General features: G+C 40.5%; 1 protein-coding gene across 7 annotated transcripts in view; it reads right to left on the reverse strand.

The window, feature by feature from the left end:
* Positions 1-355: 355 nt before the first annotated feature.
* LOC146984233 (potassium voltage-gated channel subfamily KQT member 2-like) overlaps positions 356-16,651 on the reverse strand; it is a 34,994-nt gene continuing 18,698 nt past the window's right edge. The window contains exons 5-18 of one of the 7 annotated variants that reach the window (XM_085781203.1): positions 14,664-14,789; positions 14,409-14,519; positions 11,090-11,185; positions 10,898-10,992; positions 10,194-10,253; positions 8,633-8,662; positions 7,822-7,875; positions 6,716-6,921; positions 5,205-5,222; positions 4,262-4,367; positions 3,685-3,816; positions 3,016-3,084; positions 2,060-2,153; positions 356-1,904 (exon numbers count right to left, since the gene is read on the reverse strand). In XM_085781203.1, coding sequence (XP_085637329.1) covers positions 1,041-1,904; positions 2,060-2,153; positions 3,016-3,084; positions 3,685-3,816; positions 4,262-4,367; positions 5,205-5,222; positions 6,716-6,921; positions 7,822-7,875; positions 8,633-8,662; positions 10,194-10,253; positions 10,898-10,992; positions 11,090-11,185; positions 14,409-14,519; positions 14,664-14,789 — 2,061 coding nt within the window. In that variant the 3' untranslated portion in view covers positions 356-1,040. Of the gene's footprint in view, positions 1,905-2,059; positions 2,154-3,015; positions 3,085-3,674; positions 3,817-4,261; positions 4,368-5,204; positions 5,223-5,527; positions 5,576-6,715; positions 6,922-7,821; positions 7,876-8,632; positions 8,663-10,193; positions 10,254-10,897; positions 10,993-11,089; positions 11,186-14,408; positions 14,520-14,663; positions 14,790-16,651 lie in introns of all 7 variants that reach the window. The other 6 variants (XM_085781197.1, XM_085781198.1, XM_085781199.1 and 3 more) reach the window with 6 other exon arrangements.

The raw sequence follows: 16,651 nt of genomic DNA on the forward strand, positions 1-16,651 counted from the left end.
GAGCCATTGTAATCAGCAAGCTCAGGCTGCATTTACATGATTGGAATTCAAGCAAAAGCTCCTTAAAAATTAACACATTGTAGCTTGAAACCAGTCATGCATGCACATTTTCATGTTTTATTCACTGCTGTTTGTCTGTACAGAAGAAAAACACTTGCTGATGTTCTTGTCCTGACTTTAGCCACTGTTTGTCTGGTTTTGTAGCCTGCTTAACACGGTCCTTAAATCAACCATTTAACATGCCATGCAGGAGGTTCACTGGTTTATTGATGGGGAAGTATTTGCAATACTCTGAGGGGACTTCTGTAGTATTCGGTAAACACCAGGCTGAATTAATGATGCTGAAAAGCAAGCATTGTTTTTTTGTTTTTTTTTACTGCAAGAATCTAATTGATTATCATAGCTAAGATTTTGGCATCATAACACCTCAAGTCATTCAAAGGTATAGAAGTTATCAAGACACTATTCTAACCACATGGTAGGACTTCAACAATCTTTGCAGCTTAACTAACTGCCACTATGTTTTCAAAGTTAAAGTGGTCAGTGTTGAACAGAAGAAGTCCCCAAATGCACCCACTACTCATAAGAAAGCAAAGTGACATTCTCTTGATACAAATTACTGTCGAGTTCCAAGTGTCATACATCACACTCTCACACATGTATCTGTCATTACTAACAACGAAAAAAATGTTCTCAACTAAGTTAAGTGTCCTTAAAGAGATATTTTTTGATTAAATCAAGAAACTTGATGAATACAACACAACTGTAACTAAGCATTGCTTGTAAAGTGTAACATTACAAACATAAAGGTGATAAAGGACAATCCCGTTGTTTTTATAAGAACGTATTTTCACCATCCTCTGTAATAAATAACTAACCATACCCATTCACTTAACCTAAGGTTAGTCTGTAATTGAATCATCAGCAACAGTCAGTCAGTTGGCTACACAGTCTCATGATAGGTTTCCTGTTGGCAACTGAAGCACTGGCCTATTTCATAGTGAATCCCTCTCCACCAGGCAGAGCAGGTCCTTCCTGGCCTACTTCAGGCCTGGCCACCCCCTCTCTCCACAAGAGACCTCTCCAGTGAAGGACAGGGGTGAGGGAGCGTAGAGGTCAGAGTCCGTGTCTGATTCGCCCTCTGCTATGAAGGGTCTGACTCTGGCACAGAGTGAATGTCCAGCTCCAGGTTCAGTCGCTGCTCCGGTTGCTCCTACTGCTCCTCCTGAGCCTGCGAAGAAAGAAGGCCCGAAGAAGTCCTCCTTGGCCTGGGAGATGCTGAAGCCGCTGAAGGAGCGCTCCAGCTCCTCGTGGTCGACCGACGGGATGGAGAGAGAGGTATCGCTCTCCACGGCCGTAGCATCCTGCTGACACCTCTGCCTCCTGTGGCGCCTCCTGCTCTGGGAGCCGCTCTCTCTGCTGTTGCCACCCAGGCCGGAGGAGGAGCGGTCGTGAGGAGCGGGGGGAGGAGGAAGGCGGAACAGGGTCGGCGAGTGCTCGCCACTGCCACCGATGGGTGAAGGGGTGTTGGCCACGCTGCTGTTCCAGGCAGGCTGGCTCAGGGGGTGCTGCAATTGGTGCTGCCAAGAGGTAGAGGGGCGGCTGTTGCTGCCGGAGGGAGTACCCACCGATCTCGCCACGGACCGACCCAGTAAAGGATCTCTCCTCTCCATAGACACATCAGAGCATGGGACATCTGCAGCGGAGCACGTCTTCACCTCCTTTTCTTCCTTCACCTCCTCCTTTCCCTCTTTCTCCTCCTTGCTCTCCTCCGGGCTGTGGTAAGGCGGGGCTGGATACGGCTCTTTGGAGTTGAAAAAGGCATCTGTCTCAGAGCGAGGGATGCCCATGCGCTGCACGTAGACATTGACCAGGAAATCAAGTTTCCTGTCCATACAGACCACCTGGAGGAGAAAATAAAATCACACAATGTACAACTGGTGTTACTTTAAATTAGAATATACTGATCATCAGGAAAACAGAGGTCATACATAAAACAAATGATTTGATCTCACTGGGAACCAATTTTTACGGACCTGCATTGGTGAAGCATTCCTACCTGTTTCTCCACTTTGACTAGACGTCCCATCATGCTCTGGTCCTCTGCAGCCTCTCCATCAGCTTTAGGACCTTTACCAACTATCTGGTCCACCCTGGCATTTGGGAAAGATAATATCAGAGATTAAAAAAACAAACCAAAAAAAAAGAAAAAGAAAACACTGCTCTGCTACAAAAGACAGATGTCATTTCACTAAAGAAGTTCATGATGCTATAATGTGAATTCCTTTTATATAGAAAATAAGGAGAAAAAGCATTAATGTTGATGATTCTTGCTAAGCTACAAATAATTGTGCTTTGACTGAAAGAGTGAATGAATGAATGAATGATGGGCCTAACACTGAGAAAGTACTGATCTCAGGTGGATGGTGTGGAGGCATGCAATATGACATTAGGCAGTCTTGAATGAAGCAAAGTGTGGCTACAGGGGTCATTTTGCCTACACATCAAAATGCATCAGTTGGCATGCTTTTGTTGTGCTTCATGCTTCATTTCCATTGCATCCTAATGGGGGAGCTCTCCCTGTGTCTCTCCAATATGAGAGCAAGCATCTAGCACTGTCAAACCCCTGTTGAGTCAGGCCATATGACATGGCTCATTAACATTCAGTGAGAAACCGACGGGAAGTCCCACCTTTTAGTTTTTTGTTTTTTTGGCCTTTTCTTGATAGCAGCTGATATAGTGTGACAAACTAAGAGCTAAAGAAGGACACAACATCCTGAAAATGTTGCGATACAATACTTTATCAAACCATTTTCTTTGAATTGTTACAAAATCTTTCATGTTGCAGATTTTCTCCAGCTTAATGAGTCAGGTCACATGGCTTGAACTCAAAAGGGGTCCCATCAATCAAAAATAATAAAGGTAGCGTGTAACTGCTTCAATATTTGGTCTATGTTATAAGGAGCATAATGCTGATAACATGGTCATTCTAGAGGTGCAGTCTATTAACCTAACCTAGGACCTTCAGTGGACTTCTTATGGCGAGGTGTTGAGGGGGGAGGGGGCCCCACAATCATATCTATCCTGGCAAGGCACACAGAGACGATATGAGTGCAATGCAAAATGAAGCAACGTGGGAATCACATCAGCTATGGAGAAGAAGTCTCAATATATTCCACACACCCATGACATACGGTGAGTCTGACTTTGTGGATGAAAGTGTATGTATTTCACTGTTGGAATATATTTATCCTACATGTTAGACCTTTGGGGGATTAAGATGGGTGGAACTAATTGTGGGAGGGAAAACTGATACAGAAAACAATGTGAATTATAACATCAATGTAATTTTTTAAAATGAGTCAGACACATTCAGTGCAGAACAAATGAGTCACATTTTTGGTAAAGTTTACTGACATAAAACTGGGATCTGAATACAGCGCATGTAGCTGGACAAATGAAACAGGCAGATCAATGTTTCACAACATGTGTGTATTATCCAGCTACACCACAAACATCATATCTATTGTTGTAATTACTTAAATATATTTTTCCACTGAAGAAGTAACTTACGTCCATCCTGACATTAACACTCAGTGAAACAACAGCCTCTGAAACTAAAACTAATGTGGACTGGATACACTTAAAGAACTCAAACACACTGTGTAGTGCACATGCACTTGCCTGGTCTGCAGGTTCTTAATGCGAGACAGCATGTCCAGGTGACCTGCAGAATACTGCTCGATCACATCCATGACATCGTAAGGCCGCAAGCTCTCTTTGAACCTCCTCTTTGACACCATAAACTTCATGACACTGAGAGAGGACACATTACTTTCACACAACATACTGCAAGTTTTTTTTCACTGCATCTTGTAAAATAAGCCTGTTAGCTATTACTTAACTAAACTTAACTCAAGGCTCATTTACAACATTTATCTGGAGCCTCCTTTCTTCTGACACCTTTTGTTTCACTGAACCACAAATATATCTTTTTATGGATCGACACAAATTAAACACCAGAGAATTATAAAATATTTTCCCCAGATCTAAGTATTTTGAATATACTATAGATATAGAGGCAAAGCCAAATTATAAAAAAAAAGGTAATTATCTTATTCTATAAGGACTGTTGAGGCTCATGTGGCCTGAACTATTAATAACCACACAGTAAAGAAAAAAGTCATTAAACAATCATAATTTGCCCAGATGAGTGAAATAAATGTAGCACAACCATAAAAATTAAAGCGTCAACTCTTACCAGATTGCTCTTATTGCAACCTTCAATCCTGGGGGTAACTCTTGAGTGAGAAACTCACAGTGGCAGCTCTTGTCATCACCGATTTCCTCTCCTGGGAGGCTCGCCTCTACAGAGCAAAGACAAAGACACTCTTAAAGAATATTTCACCGGCCTCCATGCGGCCAGTGTCAACAACAGATGCAAAGCAGAGCCCTTGCTTTGAGCTTTGAAGGTGCAAAAATTCAATTACCAAGTTGGTTTCAAGCCAGTTAGCCATTTTGTGAGCGTAGTGAGCGAGCTTTGTGGAACAACGGAAAAAAAAGACTTGGTGCAGAATTGAAGGATAGTGCTGATGGGATAAAGCTTTATTGAAACCTTTAATGACAAGTACTCTCTTCCCACCACCAATTACAGTGAAGATTAGCATTGTGACTAGCATGTTTAGTTTAGCCAAAAGGCTCTATGGATTTTGAAGCACAGTGCATACAGGCAAAGGTGTTGAGGCCTAATCACTGCTGATCAGATATTAGATGAGAATTTGGTAGGGAAAGTGAGGTCTCTTCATGCAACGTAAAGCGGGGGGAATTTGGGCATTTTGTCTCTGGGTCAATTTTGGATTATTTTGACACCACTTGACTTGAACCCAGGATAAACTTCTATCAGTACCGCTACTGTGATTAAATATATATAATCATTTGAATGGAGTTCTTACAATCCTAATGGATACTTGAGTCATTACATGCTTGTTCTCAGCTATACTCATGCTGCAGAACCTCCAGTCATCACAGGGAGGAGGGACAAAGAGGAGGGTGGGGAACTCATATCAGAAAAAAATCCAAAAAAGGGTTCATGTCAAGTGAAAAAATCTCAGCAGATTTCAGCATGCAGGTTTCTCAGACTGGTGAAGCTGACTTGTCTTTTTTATTATTTCCCCAACATCCAACAAAATATCCCAATGTCTTACTTATTAAACCTTCAATTGCTGCAAAAAGAGAGAGAGGAGAGACATGGAAAAAAGATTTGTTATGGATTCTAGCAGGATGACAATGGCAGACAAATCAGTTCCAAACATGGTAACTCGTGGAGTCCAGTGAATGGTTTCTAGTTCATGTTTGAAAAGGCTGGTCTCTCTTCTCTTACATTTACACTACCAGCTGCATATACTGTACTACAAAGCTTTATAAGTGACAAATATGGTAAACTGTATTTCTAAACATTACAATCTACAGTCTGTATTACAGTAAATTACAGTCTATATTGAAGACATGTCATGATGACTTGTCTAACCTGGAGAACTCTTCAGTCCACAGTCTTCATCCTGCATTTCAATCAGCACTTTAACATGCCATGAAGCGGAAGAGGAAAAACAACTAATGAGAACTGGTTTAAACTGCTTAACAAAAAGGCAAAGAAATGGTGAAAGAGAGAAATATATTTGTTGATAGTGATACAGTGGCCTGGATGACAATATGGATGCACTTGGTTGGTTGTCCAACAATAAATGACAGCTGGACACCAACGTCCAAACCAAACAGTCGTCTGTCTCCCCATCATTATGTTGAAATGTTGGCTTTGGTGTCACCATCTCCCTTTCTTTTACTTATGCAGGAGAAACTTTACCTGCACAGTACTGCTTCCAAAAGAGGCTTGATTGGAATTAATTAAATGCCATCAATACCCTCTCTCACAGATGATGAGTGTTAATGGCACAGAATAAATTCTTCCACATCAACTAGACCCAGGTATATCACTGTGGAAAGACCGACCGTCAGAAATTAACACTGGTCAAGGAAGCTTCTCATCTCAATAGTCTCATTAATAATGAGCTGCTGTAATGTTTATTATTAAGGCTTGTTACCTTATCAGATTTAACTTACATTCTTACAGTTTGCTAAATGTTTAGCTGGAGACACAATTTGGTCAGCCTAGCTTAATCTATACTTGTCTATCTAAGGCTAACCAGTGTCTCGTTGGCTTATCTTAACCAAACTAGGGGCCTAAACATATCTAACATCTGCTTAACTAAGCTTCACATATCTAACATCTGGTTGACTTATCTTTACATAACTTTCACCTGCTATCTTATCTTAACACACCGCATCTCTGGTTAGTTTAGTTTTGTATGATTAGTATCTGGTTATCTTAACTTAATCATAACTAAAAGCAGACCTTACAATTAGACAGAGCATGGATAGATGTTTACCTCTGCTTACTAGCATAGTCACAGTTATACAGGCCTCTTAAATCTAAATGGTAGCTTGAGTTTCTCTGCAGATTTTATTGTGTTTATTGTGTTGTGTCAGTATATAAATATTGTGTCAGAAACTTTCCACCTTGACCACAGAGATCAAATGGATCATTTATTTTACTATGTTGGATACTTGGTAAATAGAAGTAGTGATAGGTGTGCTGTCCTGTAAGTCCTCTCAGTGATAATCCGGTCAGATGTGACTGCATGGTGTGAAGTTCCCTCACCCTCAGAGTTTTGCCGTGAAGCGCTGCCGCGGGCTCTGAAGGCGTGCTTCGGCCCTCGGTTCTTCTCGTTGAAGCTCCAGCTCTTGGTGACCTTGCTGGGACTTGCCTCAGCCCCTTCCTCTCCCCCAGGAGACTGAGCCTTCCCCTTGGCAATGGGAGCTTTAGAAGGGCTGGGAAACACCTTGTCCTTCAAGCTGGCCTTTCGACTACAAGGAGCAAGTAATAAGAAGGGAAATTTAACCAATTTCATTTTTTTCTTTGCTGTTTTAGTTTTACAGCTTCATTAAAAAATGTAAAGACAATCCAATCTGTGACTACCGTAAATGTCTTTATCCTATTGTTTTGCTGTGTTAAGTGTAATCTTGGGAATTTGTAGAATTCAGCACTGATGTGATAATAAATCTTACCTCAGCAGAAATGCAAAATGGGTAATGTCCTACAGCAGCAGGTGCCATGTCCACATACGAACATAGTGGAGCATTCAGTGGGTCAGGCAAGCAGCAGGAAAGCTACAAGCAAGCATGCATGGGAAGCAAAATGATACTGCACATCTCAAAAGGAAGAGCTGTGGTCTCACTCTAGGCAGTAAGTGAACACAAATCATGCAAAATAATTCACCATCATACTGTTTGCTCCGCCTCATACACAGGAGTAGGTGAAAGGAAAAACATGGCTACGTACTCAGCAATATGCACCTTGCCTGCTGAACAGAAGTTTACAAGGGCCGATTAAGCAAAAAAAGGCAGCAAGCAAATCAACTGCATAAAGACATCAATAAACAGAAACCATACATCAACTCTGACAGGCCGGTAAACAAAGATGTACATCTGCATTTTCTATGGATAAAAGGTTCAAGGTGTGGGGAAAATTAGCACCTGTGTTCACACTGAGCATAAAACCTTTCATGTACACATCACTGACAGAGCTGTGTAAAGCAGTGACATGTTATTGTTCACTGAGTGAGGTATTCTCTAAGATCCACCTTGTTCTGTGATTCCTCTACCTTTAGTGTACTTCTGTTTAAAGAAGAAGAGGAACAGAGATAGGAATGGATGGGGACAGACAGACTTGCAGTGCAGTTGTTAGTATCTGTGCAGCAACTATACCTAATAGTTCTCGGACAGCACCCGCAAAGTCTGTCTTTGTGTGCATTTTCATTACTGGAGTGGTGGGCAGTAGAGGAGACACAAAAAGATAAAATAGCAGTGGATACAGTCACAAAAACAGCAGTGTGTGCCATACTGTGATGCAAGTAACACTTTATTCTGACTATATTTTATAATTCATTTGCGACCCATGTGCCAATCATATCATACCACTGAGTGGCTAAATATCTTTAAATAATAATTTAAATGCCTTTTGTATCTTTCTGATCATTCGTACTGCTAATTTATGGTTGATTCACACAATACTTAGACACAAAATGTACAAATGGCTTACAAAACACAAAGTCATGACAAAGTGTTACTACATTGTCAATAATTACACTTGTTTCCTTCATCAAAAAACAGTGTGGTAAGAGTCAAGCAAGGCTCTTAAAGGTGTTCATATCATTATTTTTCCTGAGGTGATGCTGAAAGCTTGAGCATCAAAGAACAGCTTATTGGTGAAATTTTAATAAAGCCGTCAGTTCAGGGGTGAGGCCAAAGTGAGCTGATCTTTGAGCACCATGTGAGCAAATGCAGCATGACCGTTCTTGAAGGAGGCACTTAACACGCAGCCATGTCCATGTCTGACTCGCATCAGGACTTAAGGTAAACCCACCCCAAACAGGCAAACACGCACTCACGCACACACACAGATATAATGTATACACACGCACTCCCCCAAGAAGAGTGCCTTAGCAGCAGCTAAGAGCAGAATTGAAGAGAAGCCAAAGGGAGGTGAAGAGAGATAGAAACCAATCACATTACAGACCTGGGAGAGGTTTCTGTCTGAGACTCCTTCCTGCAAGGATACAGGACACACACGATTACAAACAGTGCATATCAGTCATGTCTTTTATCATCGGCACTGCTTCGTGTTTTAAGGGTTAACATGGATTAGTACCAAATATCACTTTTCTAGCAAGGGAGAAAACACTGAGGCCACAAACCTGCAGTAACCAAATTCTGGCCACTTGGAGGCAGTGGAAACAAACTATGTACGTACATGACACTAACACCTTTTAAGTTGGGATGGTGGATCTGACTGCAAACAGTTGCCTGCTTGCACATTCAGCAGATACTGAGCAAGATAAGCATTCATTTGAAACTGAATTTGTGTCCATCTGATGAATTTAAGTGCAATATTCCCTTGATTGGAAAAAAAACAGAGAAAACTCCAAGGCACTCTCTTGAATGAATGAAATGCCTTTATTAACATGGCATCGTTGTAGTGACATTAAAAAATGACTCTGACGCGTTTCAGCATAAATCATCAGGGAATCAAACAGACATTTCAGAAACACCTGGTTCTTTTGTCTTGGTGGGCGTGGTCACCAGACAACCCCTGCAAAAGGGCATGGCCTGGGCATTGGCTGGTGACCACACCCACTCTGGGTCACAGTAACTGAGTGGAAGCTTGTCATTGGTTGAACACCAAGACAAAAGAACCAGGTGTTTCTGAAATGACTGTTTGACTCCCCGATGAAGGCTTTATGCTGAAACACAGTCATTTTTAATATGTCACTGTGACAATGCCATATTAATAAAGGCATTTTATTTATTCAAAAGAGTGCCTTGGAGTTTTCTTAACATCCCCTATATCCCTCTCCAAAGCGCACCCCTAATTTGAGAAAGGAGTCCACGAAGCGCTCCTTGTTTGAAAATTTTTCACTCCTGATTGTTTCCATTACACCATTGAGAACTACCTGGCTTTTTGGCAGCTGAATGCTGTGTTATCATAGGTTTGATGCTATAAAAAAAGCCATTTGCTGCATTTAAACACAGTGCTATCAGAGCAGAGTGTTGAAAAACCAAAACGACAGTAGACGCTGAACTGAAGAATCATGTTTGCAACCACTGCACACCATGCACATTTAAAGAGCACCGATAATGGCCACTTTAAGGCTGCATTAATCAATCATGCAATTCAGTTGTTTGGTCTATTGCCCAACATTTACACTATGGAGTCAGGTTTCTGGCACCATCGGGAATTAAAGCCCCAATATTCAGTCTGTTTTAAAGGTTTTTGCACATCAACCAATTGTCATGAAATTTAATTGGATTCTAGGCTTTGTTGTTCACTGTGTGCATCAGAGTGATGGTCACAGGTTCTGTTTCAATGGGTTTTGCAAGCTGCTTGTTCAGCAGTGACTTTGTTATCACAACTGTACCAATTGACAGCTTTAGTTCCGTAATAATTGGTTATTGCAACTTTAACATGAAGGGGGAAATCTTTCACATGTTCTTTCTAACTTGTTAAACTGTTATTCACTGTTATCATTATTTTTATACACATTATCAGCATCCCATGATCATTATCATCATGTTGATACCTGAATGACTTGCCCTTCAGATTCCTCAGCAGGTCCAGCTGATTCAGGGGTGGAATGAGCCTGAGTAAAGACAGAAAGCATTTTTTTTTATTCTGCCAAGACCTTTCCAATTCAGTGTTGGAAGGTTAAAACTAGCCGTTGGGCACTTTGAAGCTAATTTCATTTCATTTGGCAGTTATCTGTTCCGCTGGTCATCACCTTTTCACCTCAAATTACAACTGGAATAAGACCAAACACAAAGTCGTTTCCAAATTGGAAGAAACAAGCAACAATCTTCTGCTTCTAGACACATAATGTCAGAAATCAGCAGTGTAGAAGTGAAGCACGGCGACTTATTTGCTGATTCATACAGCTAGACGGCAAAATAAGCACTTCATTGTACAAAGTAGCCACTGGCAGTGTTTGTCTTTTGAACAGCATTTCAAAGAGGTTTTGGTATCACTGCCAAGAGTCCGGCTTCATCCACTGTAAAATTACACTTATTAAAGCAGAAAGTGAATAAGCCACATCAGAGTGTAATTCTTCATGACAGACAGCAGCACTGATTCAACAGACACATTTGGAATAAGATTTTTTGGGGGGTCAGTTGTCCCCTGGGATTCCTGGTTTTAAGAAACACGGCAGAATGTGATACAGGAAAACAGTTGTATTTATTGGAAATGCTGAATAATGTGCAGCATTATTCTTCCAGCTGTATCACTTACCTGTACATGGGGATAGCTACAGTCTGCTCATAAAAATCCCAAGTGCACAGCAGATCTGTACGGGAAAGGTTGGTAGCATAAAACCTCCAAGCAGCCTGAATGGAGAGAGACGAAATTAGCTTTTTGTCAGGAGAAATAAATCAGACATTATCTGTTATATAAATCTACATAGAGCTTCTCCTACACATGTACCTGGATGAGGCCTGCTGCAGGGTTGCGTCTCTTCTCAAAATGTTTTTGCCTGTGTTGCTCCTGAACTTTGAGGGCAAAGCCAGATCCCAGGATGCCCTGTACAGAGTCAGAGTGTGTAAGCAGCATGAAGTTATCAATGACCTTTATTGACCTCTACTGGCCAGAAGTTGGAAGTACAACAACAGGAAGACGTCTCCTCCTGCTACACCTTGTTACAGTAAGTCCAGTGAATCAGTCTGAGAAAGTGGCGATATCACAGGTTTCCACATGTCTGCAAAGTGCTGATTCTCTCCAAATCCATGCGGTGTCAATGTGGCAAAAAAACTGTTTCCAGTTAGCTGGGAGCTGAGACAGCAATCCGCAGTTTTTCTTTTTAATTTATTTTTTTTATGCGTGATAGACTAAACAGGTCTTACAGTAGCTTCTCAATCAAAGCTTCCTGCTGAGTCTGCCATCTTCAGATATGAGCTGAGACGCCAAACCTTTAACGGCACCTGACAAACACATCGCCAACTGGAATTATAGCTTCATAAGATGAGAGCTTTCTGAATGCAAAGGGATAAAGAGCAGAATTTCTGTGGAGTCGGAGAAAGCTTTTATCTCAGCGTTACACTCTCAGCACCACAGTATACACATGGCAACAAAGGGGCATTTAGAGTGCTTTCTTTTATTTTCTCTATAAAAGACTGCAAAAAATATGCAATATAAAGCTCTGCATATCCAATTTCTATATGTATTAATGAAAGTACAGGTGCAGTTAATAACAATGGCATTAACAATAATTGACTGAAACAATAAGATGTAATTGAGATATTGTTGGTGCTATTTACTGTGTGATTGCGTTGTTTAATCATGTTTTATGTGTGATTGTATTTTATTTGAGTATTGTGTGATGTGCCACTGAGCTGTTGTGTGCTGCCGTCTTGGCCAGGTCACTCTTGGAAAAGAGGTTTTAAATCTCAATGAGTTTTTACCTGGTTAAATAAAGGAGATTGATTGATTGATTGATTGATTGATTGATTGATTGATTGATTGATTGATTGATTGATTGATTGATTGATTGATTGATTGATTTACAGTAACGTTATCCACTTGTGGTTTTCCTGCTCTGACAACTCAAAGAAATTCTTCTTCTTACCCCTTAACTCAGCACTTGTCTTTTACGATAATGGCCAAAAATGTTGCCAAATTGGGTTTTTTCTTTTTTCTTTTTTGTGAATCTGCCCTTAGGAAGATACAAAATCAATCAACCCATCCTGTCCAACCTGTGGCAACTGATCAAACAAAAAAAAAAAAAAAAAAGAAATCCTCCAGCCAGCAGACTCCCCATACCACTAACTTATTAAGTTATTAAAATGTAGCCAACTTTGTCATTTGTTGGTCCAATATTTATATTTTGAACTCCATAAACTCCTGGTGGGAATATGTGTCTCTTTCCCTACAAAGGCTCTGTTATGTCTTTTAAACTAGACATTGAACTGTGTCAGGAAACAAATGGGACAGAAAACAGAAAACTTGAAGATTGACAAAACCAAAACAATAAGCTGAGAGAGGTAAAATGGTCAAATGTTTTATAGAGATGAAAGGGACAGTAGAGTAAAGTATGTGTTTTTGTCACTCTAAAATTTGATTTGATCTATTGTGAACAGAAAGACACAGATAAGTGCAGACTCAAAGACATAATTTGAGTTTAATAAAAAAAATAAGCATGTGCCTTCCTAAAGCATACAACAATGGCAATGAAACTGCCCCCAAAAAATGATATGATTTTTTGCACATATTATTTATGTCATCATTTGATGTATTTTCTTTTACCTGTATTTGCTTCATACAGCACAGAAGAACTAAATGTGCACCTACGTTGCATGAGGAAACTATTAGTTGTAACATTTCCTTCAGAAGAAGTTGAAAGAATGTTAGTTTTTGTACTTGGTTCAAATTAAAGATGAAGCACTGCCTGTTTACTTTGGTCCATGCATTAAAGGGACACAACAAGTGAGGGAGGTTTATTTACCTTAGAAAAGTGTGTGTTTACTACTTTATTTTTTTTATTTATTTGTACGTCTAATTATTTTGACGATGAAGATAGTGCTGTCTAAAGAAGAGATAATAATTGAATCTGCATCAGTAATGAGTTGTGGTGTTGTCAAGACGAAGATATTATGAATTTACATCTACTCATTCAAATATTGAATGAATTGAATGAATGAATGAATGAATGAATATTGAATTGGTGTGCCCATGGCAAAGGTGTCCTGTTAAATGCTCCAGTCTCCATTGCGCCTCTTCATTCTCCCTTCATCTTCATCCGTAACCTCCTCAATCCAGTCATCTTCACACACCTCTCACACTAACTGAAGAGGAACAGTGAGTACAAAACAAACCCGAGTGCACGTGCCATTTTCTATTTTATGTTGCAAAAAAAACATCAACAGAGCCACTGGGAGCTACTACTACAACAAGGCTAAAAACAGAGATCAAATTAATTTTTTCCAAACAACTTTTTCATGTGGCGGCTTCAGGACACTTGGGTCAGTACGGACGAGCAGTATGGAGGTGTTTGGATGTTTCATAGTGTTTGTTTTGGACTATTCAAAAGTGAACTCTAGGGGCGCCAAGTGGCTCAGGAGGTTAAGCAGGCCAGGCGCCCCATGTGTTGAGGCTAAAGTTCTCGCTGCAGGCGGCCCCGGTTTGAATCCCACATCGGGCGGCCCTTTCCTTCATTCCCCCTCTCTCTGCTTCCCCATTTCCTCAACTGGACAATCAAACAAAGGTATGAAAAGCCACAAAATAAATACATATACATGAAAAATCTGTGAATTATTGATTTTGGGCAAAGTATCCCTTTAATAAGGGATATTTTTGTGTTTCATAGTGGGTTATAATATAACCCATTTGATACTCATATTGTTGTCAATACAGTGATTTTATTTTGAAAAGTACTGTGTGTGAATGATAATTAGAATCAACTGTTCAGTGAATAGGTGAAAGGGACCGGCCCGTACAAAATCATTCATATTATTTCTTAGTGGATTGATCACACCTTGTTTCATTAATCTACTAAGTGGAGGCACCAACAAAGTGTTTACTTACCTTATTTGTGAGATTAAGTACATGTTGTCATAGTCAATACATAGGTTAATACGGCACCACAAAACATTAAAGAACATTCAAGAACCCAGAGCCTGCCCAGAGTGATACTTTGAATTCAGTTCATTGTAAATAACCAGGTATTCTTAACCACCAGGGTAGGGTGCTACTCAGACACTCTGAAAAAAATCAGCACTTTAAATCTACTCTGATGAATCCTGATACTTACAGCAGGGAGTGCAAAGAAGGCCACCCCAATCATGCTGAACGTGGCAGCCAGCAAACGTCCATACCAGGTCTTGGGAACCTTATCACCATAACCAATGGTTGTGAGTGTGATCTGGTGAAAAGATGAACTTAATGTGAGTGATGAGGTAAGGTTAAGTTATTATAATTATCAACTGTTAATAATAATAATAATATCTCAGAAAGCAACTTTTTTTTTTTTTTACTGTGAAGTGGTAACTGTAAACACCAGTCTTACCAATCCCCACCAAAGAGCATCAGCATAGGTCTCAAACTCATCATTTAGCTCCTTTTCCACAGAGTAGACCAGGAAAGAAGCCAGGATCAGGCACAGAAAGCCTATGTACCACGCAGTGATAAGCTCCTACAGAGAAAACCAACACAATAAGCATCAGGGACTGGAAACTAATAAAGTGTCATCTGCAGTGCCTGGCGGTGTGATGATGTAACCCCTGTGAATTGGTTAAAATTGTAATTCTGTGATAATATTGAATGTGACTTTGTGAGTCACGCTCCCTTTGTGGCAAGTATTTCATAAACGTCTTTATTTCCCTCAGCTTCACACATGTCTCTCACACACACAGAGGCATCACCTCTCTGCCTCGCACCACATTACACACAAACACACAGATACGCACACAGCTGGAAAGCTTTCCACTGCTTATCAGCGCAAGCTTATATTTCAGAGCTCATTAGAATAAATCTGACGGAAATATGTTTCCTCACTGCGACAGTTGGAGGAGGCACGGCTGAAAACAGCGTGTCACTGTGGAAATCAAAGAGCTTAGTAAACAACATTTAAAGCTATATCAGGATAGAGTGGAATATAAGACCTTGGATTTTTAACTTGTGCATTGGGCTAAAGACTGTTTTGTCACATTGTGTATTTGTAAATGTTTCTAGCAACATTTGGGTGATCTTAGGGAAAGAGAAATCCTGTTGCAGGTAACAGGTCAAGGGGGTGACACACTTGAGGAAGCATTTTTTTCATATATTTACATATCCACACAGATAATTTGTCAAAATCCCTTTTTCGGCATGCAAATAAATACACATAAACTATACTTGGATCTACTCAAAATCCAATATATGCCCTGAAATTTTATGTCTGCCAGCATTCAGGATGCCCTGAGGTGTTGGGGAGGTTGTTGGGAGAAAGAAACACAACATTGTTTTCACACAAGTAAAGGAAGGGTCAGCTCTGTTCATTTAACCAACACAATCTGCCTGTAACTTTACTTTTCTGACCTCAACCTTTCTGTGGTTGAGATGCAGATATCATAGAATAATTCATTAAAGGTCTCAAGTTGTATAAAAGGTAGATGTTCATGTCTCTTTTGATTATAAAACAGGTCTAGGTTCTATATTAAAGCAGAAGTAAGCAGATTATTTGTGTTAATATAAGTCTTAAATAGCTATATCTTCCGACAGCAATCACTTATAGACTGATTCGGCGACGTCACCGGAAATCGAACGGCCGCCATTACTGCGGTGACAACTCACAGTCAGGCAGCTGTTGGCTCTGTGCGCGAAGCGGGCATTTGAATGCAAGTGGACCTTTTCTCTTCCCTTTCTCTTCTGCGAACATGTCCAGGAAGGCTGGGAGGACATGTGCCGTCCTCGACTGCTCTAATATCAGCAAAACACAGCCCCTTACTTCAGGAGGAGTGTCCGTGTTTAGACCGTAACGTTACGTACAGCGTGTCAGCAGCAGCAGCAGCAGCAGCAGCCGCCAGCGACGCAGTCACAGCTGACCTGTACAACCTGGCTACCCTCCCTTCTCACCGTTACCTTCACATCGTGTGGACAGTCTGTGAATGTCTCACTGATCCCTTCAATATGATGTGATCATGGTCGTCTAAAAGCCGGTGTAAAATATGTCCGACCCATCCGGAGCTCAGGTAATTTTGACCATAAATCAGAGTGTAATTGACGTTTTTTCTGATCATCGGAGGCCAGCTGGTCAATAAAATATTCTTGAATATCTAAAACAAAGCAAAAGTTGTTGTTGTTTTTATAATCTTATTCATGTAGCCTGTCCACATGATTAAATATCCCGCTGCTGGCTTGCTAACGTCAGCACGCATAACGTACCGGTATGTTATATCGTTTATGATACAGTCTCTTATCTCCCTGTTACTCTAATCTTTCCTGCTAATCGCTCAAACAAATGATTAATTACTAAATGAATATTGGTATTCATGTAAGATACCTTAATCAGTTACT

The sequence above is a fragment of the Trachurus japonicus genome, chromosome 7, assembly GCF_045865225.1.
Source record: "Trachurus japonicus isolate A0001 chromosome 7, Traja_1.0".
Classification (NCBI taxonomy): domain Eukaryota; kingdom Metazoa; phylum Chordata; class Actinopteri; order Carangiformes; family Carangidae; genus Trachurus; species Trachurus japonicus.